At 44.4% G+C, this 18,589-nt stretch overlaps 6 protein-coding genes across 8 annotated transcripts; 4 read left to right on the top strand and 2 right to left on the bottom strand.

Annotated features, from left to right (window-relative positions):
* The first annotated feature begins 2,740 nt into the window (after positions 1-2,740).
* LOC6551303 lies at positions 2,741-5,518 on the top strand. The gene is made up of 6 exons (XM_001978366.3): positions 2,741-2,988; positions 3,783-4,332; positions 4,397-4,523; positions 4,638-4,789; positions 4,849-5,177; positions 5,236-5,518. Exons 2-6 carry the CDS (start codon positions 3,895-3,897, stop codon positions 5,387-5,389), a joined length of 1,200 nt encoding a protein of 399 aa, XP_001978402.1. The 5' UTR covers positions 2,741-2,988; positions 3,783-3,894; the 3' UTR covers positions 5,390-5,518.
* Positions 5,315-8,152, bottom strand: LOC6551302 (glutathione hydrolase 1 proenzyme). The gene is made up of 4 exons (XM_001978365.3): positions 7,762-8,152; positions 6,717-7,702; positions 6,329-6,522; positions 5,315-6,258 (listed from the first exon to the last, which is right to left on the bottom strand). Exons 1-4 carry the CDS (start codon positions 7,850-7,852, stop codon positions 5,751-5,753), a joined length of 1,779 nt encoding a protein of 592 aa, XP_001978401.1. The 5' UTR covers positions 7,853-8,152; the 3' UTR covers positions 5,315-5,750.
* A 34-nt stretch (positions 8,153-8,186) lies between these two features.
* Positions 8,187-12,772, top strand: LOC6551301 (regucalcin). Of its 3 annotated transcripts, none has more exons than XM_026981414.1 (3): positions 8,187-8,331; positions 11,717-12,435; positions 12,495-12,772. In XM_026981414.1, exons 2-3 carry the CDS (start codon positions 11,717-11,719, stop codon positions 12,685-12,687), a joined length of 912 nt encoding a protein of 303 aa, XP_026837215.1. In that variant the 5' UTR covers positions 8,187-8,331; the 3' UTR covers positions 12,688-12,772. The 3 variants fall into 3 exon arrangements, with proteins under 3 accessions (XP_026837215.1, XP_015010629.1, XP_001978400.3); XM_015155143.2 differs by lacking the exon at positions 8,187-8,331 and adding an exon at positions 10,159-10,254; XM_001978364.3 differs by lacking the exon at positions 8,187-8,331 and adding an exon at positions 11,151-11,241.
* Positions 12,773-12,967: 195 nt separating this feature from the next.
* On the bottom strand, positions 12,968-13,649 carry LOC6551300 (chromatin accessibility complex protein 1). The gene has a single exon (XM_001978363.3). The coding sequence runs from the start codon at positions 13,640-13,642 to the stop codon at positions 13,145-13,147; it is 498 nt and encodes a 165-aa protein (XP_001978399.2). The 5' UTR covers positions 13,643-13,649; the 3' UTR covers positions 12,968-13,144.
* Positions 13,650-13,960: 311 nt separating this feature from the next.
* On the top strand, positions 13,961-16,193 carry LOC6551299 (protein LSM12 homolog A). Its single transcript, XM_001978362.3, has 5 exons — positions 13,961-14,669; positions 14,991-15,121; positions 15,181-15,297; positions 15,368-15,499; positions 15,949-16,193. The coding sequence occupies exons 1-5, from the start codon at positions 14,525-14,527 to the stop codon at positions 16,075-16,077; spliced, it is 654 nt and encodes a 217-aa protein (XP_001978398.1). The 5' UTR covers positions 13,961-14,524; the 3' UTR covers positions 16,078-16,193.
* Positions 16,194-16,411: 218 nt separating this feature from the next.
* LOC6551298 (pleiotropic regulator 1) lies at positions 16,412-18,101 on the top strand. Its single transcript, XM_001978361.3, has 2 exons — positions 16,412-16,639; positions 16,698-18,101. The coding sequence occupies exons 1-2, from the start codon at positions 16,527-16,529 to the stop codon at positions 18,025-18,027; spliced, it is 1,443 nt and encodes a 480-aa protein (XP_001978397.1). The 5' UTR covers positions 16,412-16,526; the 3' UTR covers positions 18,028-18,101.
* The last annotated feature ends 488 nt before the right edge of the window (positions 18,102-18,589 follow it).

Here is an 18,589-nt window from a genome sequence, read left to right as displayed (position 1 = left end):
CGCCGCCTACACTTGACAAACGGCCAATCTCGAAATTTTCTAAATATTCCCGAAATTGTAAAGACAACGCACGTGTATTCAGCTTTGCTTCTTCCTCATTCTTCATTTAAAGCGAAAGTATGCAGCGGAAGCACTTGGGAAACCTGGAGGTTCTCCCACACTTTTCTTATCACTACGATCCGAAAGCGACCTTTACAGCTTATTAGCTACTCAACCGGTTCTGAGTAGAAAGTTATTTAATTGTTTATTTCTAGATATATTTATATATTTTGTTTTAGCTATAATACCTAAAACATTTCATTGTATTTCTTGTAATTTGGAGCTTTGACAAGTGCCAACAAATATGGTTCCCAGACTTCTACATACATTCTAGTTTTTGTTGAGATTTTCGCAGCGACAGTTCAGCCCCTTTTCTGGCAGTGTAGCAGCCTTATTTACCGCTCGACGAATGGCGGACGGTAGTTCGGTGGGTTTTCGCTGATCGCTTGGCTGTCTCTGCATTGTGGCGTCGTTGGCGACGCAACGCGAAACACAATATGCGCAATCGCAGAGCTTTACACAATTCGCTCGAGAGTCGATCCAAGCGTTCCACGTACTGCCACTGCCACTGCCCTCTGCGGAAGTTTATCCGATCCATCAAGGAAAACGCGGTGGCTAAACCTTACCATATTACTTACTACCATATTACCAGATGCTCACCGCACCTTTCTTCTGGGATCTATCCCAAAAGAATCTTTATGTACAATATATTTTAAGAAAGTCCGTATTTGGATAGATTGATAATGCTCGGGCTGCACACATGCGTAAAATTGTACAATGTGTATAAATTTATGCCGCCAAAATGGCTTAGCTATAAAAATTTGTGCAGATTTTGCAATTAGCGTGGGCGAAAAGGCGCGTGACCAAAATCAGAAACAGTCTTTCTTTTAGCATCAACAAGATGTTACTAATGAATCTTGTCTCCCTTTTTGATCGTAGAAGTGTTGGTTTAAATGAATTTCACAGATACTGCTCATTAGCTTCATAACTCTAAAAACTATACAAAATTGTTGGTATTATACAGAATCCAAAACTCTTTTACACGCCAAGGGTATTCAAACTTCGGATTCGCCGTTTTCTGGATTTTGCTGGCTAGTTTGTTCCCAGCAAAGTAACCCAAGCCGAGTACAAGTTAATGAAAGAAGTAGGACTTGAAACCCGTACTAAAACTGGATCACAATAGTAACCGTGTACTGTTTAATACCGATAATTGGTTCTAAGTCGCAAACTGTGGCAAATTGTGCAAATAAAAGGTGACGAACGGACTTTCGGATTTTATTTCTAAAGTTGTTCTAATTCCAGGTTCAATATACCGCAATGACAAGTGTTATTTTGGCAACTAAAGGTCTAAACTATGCAGAAAGCCCATAAAAGTCGATGAACGAATCTGCAGATTATAGTTCAACTAGCGGAAAAGGGAAGTCAATTGTCATCGTAACATTTTCATTCTCAATCCATCATTGCGCATGATTAACAATTTATTATTCCGCAACATTTCGCAAAGGTGCATTGGTCCGTTGGCCAGGCTTTGTCGTCATCTTCATCGTGAAAACAAACAGTCCCCCTTTTTTCCCAGCTGACGTCAGTTTATGGTCTTTTGAGCCTGCACCGCAATGCTTCAGTTGGCAAATATTATTTAACATTTTTACCTATGATATAACTAGATTAACTGCTAAATGCAAAGACAACTGCAAAGCAATTCAGCGGTCTTGAAATCGAGGGCTAACAAAAGAGTGGCTAGCAAAAACAAAACTACTGACCATTTTAAGCCCAACGTCTTGGCTTAGACGTCTTGCCAACTTGAACAAGAGCTTTTTATTGCTGAACCGTCTAGACTCAAAGCTTAGTAAAGATAAGCTTGCGAATATCGGTTAAGGTATAGTATGCAAATCCAGTTAAATGGCAAATTTATAGTGGGAGCTGTGAATCTACAAGATACGTTTGAAACTTAGAAAGAAATTACAAAATGCTATGATTATTTTAGCTGTATTCTTATCTTTACACTTAAATACTATGTTTGTGTTATTCTTGTTTCTTAACATGTATGATATACATAAATACATACATGGATCTATTGAAATGCTATAAATGTTATAAAATATATAGCTTCAAAAGGATTCAGATCCTTATCCTTATTTATATGGTATAATAAAACAATCAATTAACCGATAATTTCATGATAATTTCTTGAGCATTACAAAGTACACTCTATAAATTCCAGCTTTGAAAGGGAATGCAGATTCGTTTTAAAATAAATCACCAAATATTAAAACATTTAAAAATGTAAAATGTTCTATATTAGTTTTATTATTTTTCAGTTCATTATTTGGAACGCTCTCTGCTTGGATAGTGCTGATCCCCATCCACATTCCCCAAAAAACCGAAAATGTGGAAAAGCATCTGCTACTTTTTCACACGCTGAAAGTGGGCAATAGTTTTAACCTTGGCTGCAATGCCTTCCACAAGCACAAAACGGCACTTTTCCCGACTCTCTCGCGATCTCAGCTTGCGTTTTACAACTCCTCCAAAAGAGAGAGAGAGAGAGAGTTAAAGAGAGGGAGTGCGGGAGCGTAAGGGAGAGTGAGAGCGAGGTGGCGGGGAGTACCTGTGTTCAGGTATTCGAGGTGTAGCCATAGGTGTACATGTATATGCACATGTATAGATCTGAGAGCATGCATTAGTGGAAATGGCCCGCTTAAAGCGCTCGATGAGAATTATTTTTAGTTTGTTTTCGCCTCTTGGTGCGTACAGTTGCACTCACGATCCGTCCAATCCGCTTATATTTTTATTTTTTATTATTTTTTTAGTTCAATTTCAGTTCGATTTTGTTTTGATTTCAGTTCGTTTCGGTTCGGTTTTTTTTTTACTTCATTTTCCGTACGCTGCTTTCCCCGCCATCGCTGTTCTTCATCACAACGATTTCCGAATCGGACTTTCGTTTTTCTGTTGGTACGACAAGTTGGCTCTTTATAAAGTTGTAATGTTTTTTAGCTTGGCACAGCAGACGATCAGAAATGTTTTTTGTTTATTTCGGTGTGAGTGTCTCCCTAAATAGATCGAATGTGGTGGAGTTTGGCAATCAGAGGTTTATATATTGATTGCACAGCGGCTGAAATATCTTGGTATTTTCACATGAAACGAAGGCCTGTTCAGCGATCCGTAACTGTAGAACCCAGAAATTTGGAGAGTTTCAACAACCTGGCCAAGTAACCAGCAAATACCAATATCGTCGTTCTCTGGAATTTGTGAATAACTAACATTAACTACTCCCTCTCCCGCTCTTCCTATCACTCTCTCTTTTTCTCTCTCTCTCCCTCTCTGTCCCACTCCCACTGTATCCATCTCCCTCTAGCATCATCAATGGATGCCAACGACCCATTTAAAAACCGGAAAAATCTATGAAACCGGAAAAAATGACTAATCTTGAGTATAGGTTTCCGCACCGGTGCTTTGAATCAATAGGCCTTTCCCTTGAACTAGAACTTGTTTTCTGTTTTTAAAGTATAACTAATATTAAATATCTACGTATCAAAATATTGCGATAAGATTGCAAGACTTCAAAATATAAACATTAAAAACTAATATTTGCCTTCAAAAATAGTAGCATAACCAAAGGCGTGGGAATTTTCATCGAAACCCACAAACTACAACAATCGCCACTTGATTATTTAAGAGCTCAGGTTACATTTAGATATACATATGTAGTTAAAGACAGCTAATTTAATGAAACTTTTTAATTGCAGCTAATGCAGCCGAGAGTACTATGCTCGTAGCACCTGGAGCGCTGCTCTCGCCTGGATTCATCCTAGTTCCGGAATGCCCATCTAGCCAATCTAGCCAGGCGATTGGGAAGTCATGCCAGTGCAACCAGTCCGACCCGTGAGCACCTACGACAACTTGGGCGCCTCCCAGTCGAGGCAGCTGGCCTGCAGCATGGCTGGCGAACCGGAAGCGGAAGTGGAAGTGGAGCTCAATGGCGGCAGCCACACCAGCCACAGCATAGCCGCTGTGAAGGCGGCTCTGAACGATGCCAAGTCCAAATTCTTTGGGATCAACAACTATGAGTCACCCGCGGCCAGTAAAAGCGCACCAGTGACGCTCGTCAAGCCGGAGCCAAAGTACCAGAATGTTCCGCAACGGGAGGAGCTGCCGGCAGTGGCTGCGCCCGATCCTGCATCGCAACCAGTACAGCTGCCGGCTCCAACTGGCGATCATGGTAGGGCACTACGCTATGCGACCACCTACGAACAGGTTCCCCTCAGCGACTTGGATGCGCCGTCGCAGGCCTCGCAGGTGACTGACTCAAACTAAGCAATCGAAATATCCAAGTAATCCCTCGATTCTCTTACCGAAAAAGGCCGTCTACATGAGCACCACGGTGCCGCAAAACATGAAGGGCATGAAGATCGCCGGACGACATACGCCAACTCGCAATAGCTTGCGGCACAGTCGCATGATCGTCGTCAATCACAAAAACCACGACAGTAAGTTCTCCACATGTCTAGCAAAGGTGTGAGGAGTGTGGGTGTCACACAGTCATCTTTGGATTGGGAAGAGCAAATATATATTTATTAATATTATTAATACTCTATTTACAGGTCTCCAGGCCACCAGGAATCTGAACATATCCCGCCAGCTTCTAGTTATGCAATTAGCTGTGGGCCTGTGCATCGTGGGTCTTGCCGCTTGGATACTAATCCTAGCTCCCAATGCGTCCATATTGATCAATCCGTATCTGAGCGGACTGTCGGTAAGATAAATAGATGAATGGATGTGGATGTCTTTCAACTGAACCTACCTCTTTCTCAGCTGCTTTTGGCCAGCATCGCGGGTCTCATACTGCTGCGAAGGGATCACAAGATCACGGACCACAGGCCGCCCAACAGTTGCTACAAGGTCCTGCTGGCCGAGTCCTACGTCTTTACTGGCCTGGCGTTGATCTTCTGCTGCTTGGCCCTCGTCTGTGCGGCGATCGAGTTCGCGGAGCTCATCTCATCCGCTGACGGCGAATGCGGGCCAACATCGAGTTCACTGCTGAGCTATCACAATTGCACCTGCTTTTCGGCAGGCGAGGCGGTGGTCAACGCCTCCTCCGAGCCGCCAACGGCATTCATTGCTGGCCAGGAGGATCCTTCACAGTAAGTGCACAACTGCAGTAAACCCAAACATCGGTAAGGAGAATATTATACTTTTTAGAAACGATGGTTGTGCCGAGCTTCGGATCGAATGGAAGTATCTGCTCGCCTTCTCAATGGCGCTCAACACTCTGGGCATAGTTGCAACATTCTTATACATAACGCTATTTATTTGTTGCCACCGCAACAGAGAGCACTTTTACACGTCTGTATGAGTAGGCTTACACCTAGGCTATTACTTGAATACTTAAAAATTACTTAAATTATTTTAGTAACTGATACGAATTACAAATAAATTATTTTTATATCTAGGCACCATTAAAGTAACACAAAGTTTAAACAAATACTCGATGTTTTTCCTCTCGAGCGATAGCATATATTAAATTAAATGTTTGGCATACTAACTACTTGAAAAATAATTGTCTAAATCATATATTTGAGCAATGAACGTGTCTGAATAAGTTTCTGTTAGAAAACAGAACATTATTAATACTTGATGTAATACTATATATTTGCTACCATTCTTGGTTTAATTTGAGAAAAGTCAGCAGAGACGCATCGTTGGAATCAGACTTTTTAAAATCCACTAACCCCACCTGGCTTCCGAAAATCAGAGTTCACCCAGATGGTGCCATTTTCTTGAGCGATGCCACAAATGACGGATCCGCGGTTCTCATAGCGCTCGCATCGATGTCCTCTATCCTTCAAGCTCTCCATATAGCTCTGGAGTAGTCCGTATTCGTAGAGCAGGACGTTGGGCAACATTTGATGATGGATGCGACTGGCATCGATGGCGGCCTTGATGCTCGCCTCCTGCCAAAGGATGCGCACGAGAAGGGGTACGAGGGCGGAGATTATTTTGGTACCGCCAGCGGCACCCACAACCAAGCGAACTTTGCCAGTGGCACGTTCCGTGACAATCACAGGACTCATGGAGGACATGGGACGGGCGGCAGGAGCTACACCATTCGTGCCAGCCACGAAGGGCAGATCGAAATAGTTCTTGAGCTGCTCAATGGAGAAATCCGACATGGCGTTGTTAAAGATTACACCTGTGCGTCTGCCAGTTCGTCCACTGCCGAAACTGTAAAGGTATGAAAAGGGATTACTTTTTATACACATCCAATGGAATAAGCTTAGCAATGTGTAGTTACTAGAAATTGATGGAGCTGGTCACTGAAACTGCATCGTTTTCATGCAGCACTGATGTGTGCGCAGTGCCGTGTTCATCTCGTATTTGAATGCCAGGGGCAGCACCATAGAACTCTGGGCGGTCAAAGGTCTGTGTGTGGTTGATTTGCCTGGCCACGGATTTGGCCAATTCATAACTGGTCAAATTCGCCAAAAGCTGCGGGAGAAATTAAATAATATAAAGGCTATGTTAAGATATATAAAGGCTATATCCACTAATCTTTTATAAAGATATTCACTTTGCTATACTATATTAAATATTAAGATATTACTTATTAACTAACTTCCTTTTATAGTCTACATATATATTTGCAAGGCCCACGGATTCGAAAGAGACGGAAATGGGCTCACCTCCTCGCTGGCCGATTCGTCCAGTTGCCATCGCTTGACGAATCCAAACTTCATCGCCTCGACCATCAAATGAATCTCCCGTGGGCTCATAGTTCCGGCTCTCGAGAATTCCGGCCGGAACTCCTTCAGTATGTTCATGATGAAGCCGAGAACGTGACCACTTCCAGGTGGAGGGGTCAAATGGAGATCATGTTCATCCAGGGGCAGCACAATGGCGCTACTCAACTTGGCGTGGGCTTGGTTGAGGTCTTCCTTAGTTATTGCACTGCCCGCGTCCTTTAAGTCGGCCAACAGATCATCGGCGATGGAACCCCTGTAGAAACTAAGTGGTCCCTCTGTGGCCAACCTATCGTAGGTTGTGCACAGTTCAGCCGAGGGGCGGATGAGATGGCCCAATGGCCAGAAGCGCCCGGTACCCGGATCGATGAACATCCGGCGCAGGCCAGGATCGGCCTTAATCATGTCCTGATTCAGTACGAGCGCATCGTACTGGTGCTTGTACAATCGGTAGCCACGACGACACAATTCCAAAGTGGGCAGCACCAAGTCCTTCCACTTCAGCCGCCCGAATCTCTGGTGGGCCACCGCATATCCGGCTAATTCAGCTGGCACGGCTATGGCCCATCCGGATCGCTTGAAATCCTGCTCATCGCGAAACGACGAGAAGTTCTCCGCCCGCAGTGCCAACGGAGCAATTTCCCTGGCCAGAATGCTGTAGGATTTGCCCTCCTTGGCAACGTAAACGTTCATCACCATGCCGCCACCGATGCCCATGCTCTGCATCCCGATGAGTCCGTTGCAAATCAGGGCCGCCAGGGCGGCATCCACAGCACCTCCTCCGTTCTTCAGGACTTTTCTGGCCAACTGGCTGCATACATCGCTGTCGGAACAAACGGCCGCTCGGGAGAATTGGTGGAGCGGCGAGTTGGAGGGCGGCAGTGGATCCTCCGGATTTGGTGGTCTTCTGGACGCCTTCTTGGTGCCAGCTAGAACAGAAATGTGGGGTAATTGTGGGAAAAAGCTACTTCCTCAACGGTTAACCCACCATTTCCTCCCGGATGTCGGTAGAGGTAGGCTGCCACCAGGATGACAATCACCAGAGATATCAAACTATTCAATCCAATCCTAATGTACATCGCTAGCACCTAGGTTTCCATTGTTTTCAACCCCATTGCCGCACTATCGAAGGTCAAATGGAAATATCCATATCCTTTTCATTTCAAAAACCAGCTGTTTTCCGCTGTCTTCTAGTGGTGATACTGCCGTCGATAGGCCAAAAATCGAAGCGTCTCGAATATGTATTGAAATTTTAAAAAGACTAGACCATCTTACGTTTTCCATACCAAGCTAAAATTAATTTGTTCGCCGAATTCCACGCGCTTTCATTTAAAAATGTTTAATTTGTGCCCCTTGTTATCGAATTCCAGCGAACGCGCGTTGCCAGACAGTTGGCAACTCCGAAAGAGTGAATTAGGTGGCAGCTCTTTAAGGCGCCAGCTGACCCCATAGAGCGTTTTTGTTGTATCTTTTATCTTTTCATTTTACCGTTTTGTTTAGCAATTATTTTGCTTAATTTAATTGCATTTAATTGCGTCTTGCTAATCGCTAATCGTTGGTAAGTTAGCACAGGTTGCAAGGTGATGCACAGACGCCGCAAATCTGTCTAATTTGCACAATTATTTTAACCTTGACATAGAACGGGGGGCAATAACATTATTGATGAAAACAAAAACAAAAAACCGGTCCATCAAGCGCTTTTCACTTTTTCCTTTGCATTACCAATCTTCTTTGAATGTTACGGTATTTCAACAACAATACGTATTCTTTCTAAAATCTGTACGTAAATAAATCATTATATGTACATAAATATGTGCATAAACCGCAATTTTTAAGTTTTAAAGTTCAAGAAGTCTTAACCGAACCCAAAAACAGCACCAAATTCGCGCCGAAACCGATCAAAGCGAAATGGCAAAATATATGTATGTATTTGGGTTTGGCGCGGCTTACACGCGATTTTGGCGCGATCTGTTTATTGTTTTGGTGCGGTTTTTGTGCGGTTTCAAGTTTTTTGATTTCGAATTGAAAAAGGAAGAAAAGAATTTTTTAAATAACTCATATAACTACAAATTGTCTAAACTAGCTAAGTAATCTTTATCACGTTTGGAGAGAAATCCTATTTGAAGTCATACGTATGTACCTATAGCAAAGAAACCACACAACCAAAAGCAATAATTAGTTTTCAACAGATGTTTTCAAATTACAAACTAAATGAATATTCAAGTGTAAAGCATTTGGATTTCAATGCTTACTTTACTGTTACGATTTAAGAAGATTTATTGCGTTGACCCTAGCGAATTCGGTTGGCAAAAGGTTGTGATTTCGTTATCAATAATGCCAATGGCCATAAATCTTACAGCAATTAATTAAATAGCAATTCAAATTTAAAGTACCGATGAATTTAGAAAGTACCAGTCCAGGGGCCAAACTTGTGTGCCAACCGTCTGATGATAAGCAGTCCATCATCTTGGACCTCAAGTTTCGGCACTCGTAATCGGATTTGGATTTGGATTCTGTCCAGTCATGATTCCCAATCCCAAGCCCAAGTCCAGCATAAAACCCCAACCCATGGACTGGCAAAGGCAGCGAAAGATGGGCCATAAATAACCAGTGAAGGTCATGTGGGCAGCTGATACCATGGACCACAAGATCCCGAACCATGCCACATGCACCATGAACTTAGAGATACATCCTTTGGCGACTTATCGCCATCCACTGCAACTTATCACTCGTCCAGCGGAAGCATAGAAATGCGCTTAATAAATGGGAATTACGAAGAGTTTGAAGTTTACAATTCGAGCTTTAAATGCCTTTTATCGCCTCTCGCCCACTCCTGTGCATTATTATTGTAGAATATGCCCTCTTTTCTTAACCCTACAACTTTTACTACATCCACTCAACTTTTAACTCAAGTTTTAGCTTTAAGCAATATTTAGTCTCAAAATTCAAGTTCAAATCTTAGGATTGCACTTAAGAACGCATATATCGAAGAACTGCTAGATGCATTTTATTTTGTAATATACAGGTATGTAATACCTGTTTGTTAAGATAATTGTATACATTCAGGCAGTTTAATTAGGCTCATTATGGTTTTCGAACATTTTGACTTCTTAAAACCTCGAGTTGCTTATAATTTGAAAACGCCTCGTTGGTGTTTTCGAAACTGTGATGCTGCGCTTTCGCAATCTGCCTTGAAATATTTTTGCAATTTGCCATCGGGTTAATTTGCCCGTTGCCGGCTACTGTAACTCTGTTATCAGGTCGGGCTATCCAGCCCTCCAATTGTTCGCTTATCAGTGGGCGGAGGAGGAGGAGGTGCTTTTGGCGAGATTGTGTGTCACGCCCGTGCCGCCTGGGGTATAAAAGAATTGGGGCGGATCGGGTGGAATTCAGTTTGAACGCGCCACTCAGCGGAGCCGTGTCCAAGGATTCTCGATTCTCGATCCCCCATCTCTCATCTCGAGCAAATACTTTCTCCAAGGTAGGTGCTCTCCAGCTCTCAGCGGTCCACCTTTTTTTTAAGTGTGTTTTAGTGTGCTCTCTTAGCCTATATTGAATATTTCTTTGGTATAATCGAAACAACATCAAAATTAAATGGAAATTTTTGGACTCACAAAAAATATTCCAAAGTAGTTCCAATTTTTTCTTTTGTACACTGTGCTATACAAAGTTTAAAAAATCAATGCGAATCAAATGTGGAAATCGAGAGCTGCAACTCAAACACTTTGTTATGCTCGACGCCTGAGAAGAAGACACTTGTGAGTTGGGCACTTTCGAGCGCACTTGCCCCACTGTGCCGCTGTCCCGATAACAGAAGTCCCTGCCGCTGAGCATCTCTTTAAGGTCTCCTCCACTTGACCAATTCAATAGCAGCAGCCGAGTGACACCAAAAGTCAATTAAAAACCTATAGCTAAATGCCAGGCGCAATCAAAGTTAAAAGTTAATCGCGGCATCTGTGCTGTGTTGTTGTTGTTGCTTTTGCCGAGTGAGTGAGTAGTGAAGGGCATGACGTCACAAGAGCGCAGCTGCATCGCACAGTGGAGCAACTGGGCAATCCGACTGGCAAAAATTGTAGCTTTACATACACACAAAATGTACGTAAACTGCATATTTAAAATGAAGCACCTTATAAATTGCTTAAACATGTTAAACCTGCGAAATGGCATATGTAACGATCTGAAAAATCGAAAAAAAGCAAATGAACAAAAAAAAACTCCACTGTGCACCGTCGGCCTGTGGAAAAATTGAACTTAAAACATGGAAATGGAAGTAAATAAATAATCTCACATTGTGTTCCGCTTGCGATGATGACGATGACGCCGATCTCAGCCAGTAATGTCAAGCCCCTGGTCTGGAGGTAATAAAAGCACCTCCGGGCGACGGGTTTGGGCTCAGTTTGGATTCGGAGCCCCAGAGAGCAAGATGTTACTGGTTCCAGTGGTTACACTCTGCCTTTTCGGCCTAACGGTACTGCATCTATACGTAGGACGAGGGGCTTTCAAGGCCCATCTAAAAAATTGAAAAAAAAAAGTGTTGCGAGTTTTCAGTTTTTAGGATTCTACAAAAACAATCACTATTTGAAATTCATTTCATAGTTATTTCGATTATCTTTTGTTATTCACATAGAAATTATGCTGTTAATTCGTTATTATCATGTTGATTGTTCAAATCGTTATTTATTTTACTTTGGAGTGTAATTTCATGGTTTAATCCTACACTCAAATTTCAATTTTGGTTGTTGCTAATTGTTCAATCCAATTAAAGTGTGCTGATTCAGCGATCTTATCCTCCAGTCGAAAATGAAGTCTAATCCAAATGGTATTTAAATCATATAATAACCGTGAAGTGATATGAAGCATTCCAAATGCTTTTTTGTTATGTAAATCCATATAATCAATTAGGTCCACTAATCGAAATCCCATGATCCCAATTTCGCCAACAGATGTCGTACAAGATTGAACCACTGCCCGATTCCTACGCCGGCCTGGGCGAGGGTCCCCACTGGGATGTGGCCAGGCAGAGCCTGTACTATGTGGACCTGGAGGCCGGCAGCCTGCTGCGCTACGATTATGCCCAGAACAAGGTCTACAAGACGAAGATCGAGGGCGAGACCTTGGCCGGATTCGTGCTGCCGGTGGAGGGACGTCCGCAGGAGTTCGCCGTCGGCTGTGGCCGCCGCGTGGTGATCGTGAGCTGGGACGGAGTCTCACCCAGCGCCAAGGTGGTGCGCACGCTGTTCGAGGTGCAGCCGCTGATGGACAAGAATCGGCTGAACGACGCCAAGGTGGATCCACGTGGTCGCTTCTTTGGCGGCACCATGCGCTACATTGGCGATGAGTTCGAGTTCCGTCATGGCGAGCTGTATCGCTGGGAGGCCGGTGGCCAGGTGTCGGTGATCAAGGGCGATGTGGGCATCTCCAATGGACTGGCGTGGGACGAGAAGGCCAAGAAGTTCTACTACATCGACACCACCGACTACGAGGTGAAGTCGTACGATTACGATTTTGAGACCGGTGTGGCCAGCAATCCCAAGGTGATATTCAACCTGCGCAAGAACAGTCCCAAGGATCATCTGCTGCCCGATGGCCTGACCATCGATACCGAGGGCAATCTGTATGTGGCCACCTTCAACGGCGCCACCATCTACAAGGTTAATCCCAAGTAAGATCACTATAGCATTCCAATCGTATGCGCGATTTAAATGTCAAACTCCATTGCAGCACTGGCAAGATCCTGCTGGAGATCAAGTTCCCCACCAAACAGATTACCTCCGCCGCCTTCGGTGGCCCCAACTTGGACATCCTGTACGTGACCACCGCCGCCAAGTTCGATCAGCCTGCTCCAGCTGGCACCACCTACAAGGTGACCGGCCTGAATGCCACTGGCTATCCCGGCGTCAACCTGAAGGTCTAGGAGCTGCAATCTCTATCCTTAGCCCCAGTATAATGTACCAATCGAATCCAAGTGCAATTATATGTTATGCTCTTTAACGTTTTAACTCGCGCCTTTGATTGCTTTGTATGCAAGGAGAAATTTGAATTTCTATTTCTATTTCTTATTCATTTTTACTTGCCCAATTATGTACTCAATCTGATAAACATAATGTACCTCCTACTTTAATGTGGTAGACTAAGTATCTGATTCTGAACAGCAATCTTATCAGGCGCAGACAATCGGTAATTATCCGCGGATCTTATGGTCGTTTAGAGGACGCAGTGCTCTTATGCTTCTTTATTAATCAGAGGTTCTATAGAAAATCGTTCACTTATCGTCTAGTCTAAAATTGAAGATAGCAAGGTGGCGTTGAAATCAGTCGGTGTTGGTGGACCATCCAGTCCATTTCCATGCGGAAATACAGCTGCAGGGCCCGCTATTCATCCGATTCTGAACCGGATTCGGATTCTTCGTCATCGTCGCTGCCGGCGGAGCGGTTTAGCCGCAGCATCTCCTTGAACTCATGCACCCGGATCTTCTCCGGCACGATCTGCAGCAGGAACTCTAGATTCTTGCTCTTGTTGACCAGCTGGGAGAGGTGCTCGTACTTGAGCGTTTCGCCCGGTCGCTGGTGGAATGCCTCTGTGTACGCCGCACCCGCCAAATGGCGAACAAACAGCTCCGTGCACTTGGTCATCATGAAGAGCACCTCGTTGGTGATCAGGCCCGTGTCCATGGAGCTCTTCATGATCGTGCGCACACGGCTGGAGGGCAGAAAGGTCTCTGCACTCGGCGGACGCTCCACGGGCGGCTGGGTCTTTGGTTCCATCATTATATATAATTCCTTTTGATTTTTGGTTTTCCGCTTGGCTTTTAGAGCTGGGCTTATAGCTATCGATAGTGTCGATAGTTCAGGTATATGCTTGAGTAGCATGCCGATATGTTATCGATGGCCTAAGGAAAAATTTCATTAAATTTTTGAACAGTTTTATATTTAATTTATGTATTGAGAAAATATCTTTAAAACAATAAAGCGATTAGGGAGGATTGGATCAGAAACTGAGTAACATAGAATTGCAAAAGCATTCAGGAAAACCGCTATTATTGGGCATATATTTCAGTAAGCAATAAATTTTAGCTTACCATAATATCTTTCAAACCAAAAGCTAAATAATCTGCCATTTTTCTGCTTTTTTCTACACAAATAAACTAATTATTATTTGAGAATGATATATTTCCAGCAACGTTGCCAGACTTCGCGAATCGATGTCTATCGAACCTATCGCTGCGCGGCATGTGCAACACTGCGTTTTCTGCTGCCCCCTTTTGGCTGTTGTTTCGTGTGTTGACCAATAAATTTTTCGTATATTTTTTCAACTTTTCAATTACCGAACCGCAATTGCCGCCAAATTAGATTGTCGATAGCCAACCGAGCGAATAACCAGCGAGTTTTTGGCCAAGTCACGCGAGGATCAGGAGCAGCGGAAGCAGGAGCAGGATCTCGACCAGATCGCCAGGAAGCGACATTTCCATTGGAGCGGTTCAAGTGAAAGCGAGAGAGCTACACAGCCGGAGAGAACGAGATAGAGACACGGAAAGAGAGTACGAACGAGTGAAATCCTTTCCAGAAATCCAGGAATTCAAGCATCCAAGCAGCTGCTTCGCAAAATCATCTGTTTTTCGTTTGAGCAACGTTGTTTAAGCAAGCGGCTTGAAAACAATCAGTATCCCAAAATTTAGTTCTAGATCCGTATCCATATCCACATAGCTTGTGGGTGCACTTTTCCAGTTGGCCAATCTCAACCAGCAATTAAAAATGGCCGCTGCCGCTGCGAGCGCAGTGAATGCAGTGAACGACTGCTTCAGCATTGGATCCACAGTCGTCTGCACGACCTGTTTCAACGAGGAGGTGGAGGGCGAGGTGCTGGCCTTCGATCACAACACAAAGATGCTTATCCTGAGTATCCTTTTGCAACATCAGCCATAAGCAAAAATGCCGAAAAACAAACACACACACTTGCCCGCCAGGTGAAAGTGAGCACTTTCTCCGGCTTTACATAACCCACAGGAATCTTTTGGTCAGTCACACTGTCCTTTAGATTCATTTATAATTTACTGCTAGCCTTGACTCAAATTCACACTACTAAGCGATCATCTTATATCACTTATCTCTTATCACACCCTAATGTATACTGCTTCACAATTTGGTTCTCCGTACATCGTATATCTTTGCCCCTGGCTTTGCCCCCCTTTTTTGCTCTTTTCCCTTTTCAACCGTATAGAATGCCGATCCAAGTCCACGGAGGAACTGAGTGATATCTACGCGCTGAACCTCTCGCTCTGCAGCAATGTGCAGGTGGTCAAGGAGTGCAACGGCAACTTTGATGATCCGCAAAAGCTGAATCTGGAACAGGTAAGAATACGAGCTCTCCCCAGAAATACTATAAAATCATAATTATAACTCTAAAACAGGTCAAAATGCGCCTGCGGAAAACAGTAGAGCGAAGACAGGACTACTTGAAGTCCAAGAATGCTGATGTGAGTCCAGAGGCACAGGAGCTCTATAGAGCGATAGCCAAACAATACGGGGTAATGACCTTTTGCAAGATGTCTTAGAGTTCACCATTGAATATTTACCATTACTATTACTATTTTGTAGTACAATGAAGTCTCTTGGCAAGGACTTAACATACAAATCCTAAATGAAGTCACCATCTCGCCGCCGTACCGAGTGGACAACGTGGTGTCCAGCTCGAACAACGAAACTTCATGCAACTACATCAAGCGCATCGTAAGCAAATGCCCAACCGCATAACTTTCACACAAACTGTCATAACTCCAAAAACAAGTTGGTAATATTCTACAAGCCTAGGGCAGAATCAGGACCACTTTAGAGAATAGCAAAACACCTTTATTTAAACCCAACCCCATAGCTTAAGCAACAATTTAATGTTGGTAAAACCGGCAGCAGTTGAATTAATGTTCAGAACATTCTAGACTCGGTAAGGTTTATAAGTTAATCACACGTAAAGCGAATCCCAATATTCCAAGTCCATTTTAATGTGGTTTAGGGTTTGATTATATAAAGGGATTAGAAACTGTGATAAGCAGTGGTTTTTACTTCTTTTCCTGTCATTCGGATTATATACATGTGCGTAAAGTTTGTTTTATGACAGAGTTGTGAAAGGTCAGCGCTGTTTTGCGGTCATAAGTGAATCAGCTTTCTTTTCCAATTCGCAGATCAAACAGTTCTTCAACACGAGGCCATCGCCCGTCCCAGAAAGTGGAGCTGCGGCCAGCACCTCGTCACCATCGGTGTCCCCCACGTCCTCATCTCTTGCATCTGGATCGCCGGTTCCCGCAAACTAATAATAAAAAGAAAAAACACAAACAAAACAAAACACAAAAACAAAAAAACAGAAATGTGCTTCAAAAAAGGACAAACCGTTTTTTTTAATCTATCAGTGGGCAGATAAAATACATTTTTTCCTCGAATTTAAAAAAGCGATTCTGAACGATTCAACTATTGGTTTAACCCATTCGGCTTAAACTTCTAATTTATACATGAAATAATTTTTGTTTTTGCACGTATGTTTATAGAAAAGAGGTTTTGGGAAGGTAAAAAGAAATACATTGAAATTCGAATAAAATTTGGCTCGAAAATAGCTGGTCATGTAGCATAAGCATTTGGCTATAAAAGAGCTAGCTGACAGCACTGCCCGATAACCGATAGTCCGACAGCTTGTGGTCAGCTGCAAAAGCCGCGCCGCATTTTCAATATATTTTAGGGAATAAACAATAAATAGCAGCCAATTGCCATGGAAGACGTACAAAAGCACAGCGTGCACACGCTGATATTCCGCTCCCTAAAGCGCACCCACGATCTGTTCGTCTCCAACCAGGGAAATCTGCCGGAAATTGACGACCATTTGTGAGTACACTGGAGTTGGTAACTTTCGCATTGCTAAGTTGTGTTCTTCCCGGAACAGAGAGAAGTTGCGACGTTCCATCAAGGCCAAGGATAGCTACGGCCTTGTCCTGGACAAGGCGGTGAAGATCGCCGAGGCCAGGAAGGCATCAGGCGCCCAGATGCCGGGCGACAAGCCACTGGCCATCACCGATGGCAGTGCGGCGGATTTGGCCAGCGGCGCCGGCAGTCTGGTTAAGTACAGTGCGGGCGGCAGGACAGCGGACAAGACAGCGCCTCTGGTTACCGGCACTCACACATCGTTGGTGCGCGCCTCCATGGCGAACAGCAATGGGGACAAGGGCGCCAATGGCAACGGCGCCAGCAATTTACAATTGATACCCAAGAAGGCGCCCAGCATACCCAAACCCAAGTGGCACGCACCCTGGAAGCTGTCCCGCGTCATCTCCGGCCATTTGGGCTGGGTGCGCTGCATCACCGTGGAGCCGGGCAACGAGTGGTTCGCCACCGGCGCTGGTGATCGTGTAATCAAGATCTGGGACCTGGCCAGCGGCAAGCTGAAGCTATCGCTCACCGGTCATGTGAGCACTGTGCGCGGTGTGGCCGTCAGCTCGAAGCATCCGTATCTGTTTAGCTGCGGCGAGGATCGGCAAGTGAAGTGCTGGGATCTGGAGTACAACAAAGTCATACGACACTATCATGGCCACTTATCGGCAGTTTACTCCCTGGCCCTGCATCCCACCATCGATGTGCTGGCCACCTCCGGCCGCGACTCCACTGCCCGCATCTGGGACATGAGGACCAAGGCGAATGTGCACACACTGACGGGGCACACGAACACGGTGGCCAGTGTGGTGGCCCAGGCCACAAATCCGCAGATCATCACCGGTTCCCACGATTCCACGGTGCGTCTGTGGGATCTCGCCGCCGGCAAGAGCGTCTGCACGCTGACCAATCACAAGAAGTCTGTGCGCAGCATTGTGCTGCATCCATCGTTGTACATGTTCGCCTCCGCCTCGCCGGACAACATCAAGCAGTGGCGCTGTCCGGAGGGCAACTTTGTGCAGAACATCTCCGGCCACACGGCCATTGTCAACTGCATGGCGGCGAACAATGACGGCGTGCTCGTATCGGGCGGCGACAACGGCACCATGTTCTTCTGGGACTGGCGCACCGGCTACAATTTCCAGCGCTTCCAAGCGCCCGTCCAGCCGGGCTCCATGGACAGCGAGGCGGGCGTGTTCGCCATGTGCTTCGATCAGTCGGGCACCAGGCTAATCACCGCCGAGGCGGACAAAACGATCAAGGTGTACAAGGAGGATGACGAGGCCAGCGAGGAGTCGCATCCGGTTAACTGGCGGCCCGAGCTGCTGAAACGCCGCAAATTCTAAGAGTCCTAGTTTGTAAGCTACCATAGACCATGATTTTCCAAACGACTTCATTAAAACTACTGCTACTAAACATGCTCGAATTGCAAAAGTTATTAAAGCTACGCATTTTCCAGAATAAGAAGTAAGAATATCCACATGGCCCAGAAGAAAAGATCGCTCTGTTGAATTCTTGGTATTTTATTGGGTTTTTGTTGGTTTTTTGTTTCTTTTTATTTTGTACACATAAATAAATTGAATTATTTGCTGCATAAATAATAATAGCATAGCAGTAGATTATTAAAATATTATTTGTTGTTGGCTCTTCTCATTTGATTGGGTTTTTCGAATCGGATCCGGATGCGGATCGCGAATCTTTCGCTATAGTTAACAAAGAAAAAGCACTAAACTGTGTATTATAGTAATTTATTAATTAATATTATGTTGTCTAGTCCTTTGCATACATTTTTATCATTTCATGTTTAAAAATCACAAATAATTGTTTGAAACAAATCTTATATTTTTCATCCCCACACGCTGTCTCTTTCGATTTGCTGCTCGAATACGAGTACATCATACCCATCTC

This window comes from Drosophila erecta, unplaced genomic scaffold, assembly GCF_003286155.1.
Source record: "Drosophila erecta strain 14021-0224.00,06,07 unplaced genomic scaffold, DereRS2 tig00000126-arrow-pilon, whole genome shotgun sequence".
Lineage (NCBI taxonomy): Eukaryota > Metazoa > Arthropoda > Insecta > Diptera > Drosophilidae > Drosophila > Drosophila erecta.
The sequence above is the reverse complement of the archived record's forward strand: the minus strand, read 5'-3'. Positions and strand labels throughout refer to the sequence as shown.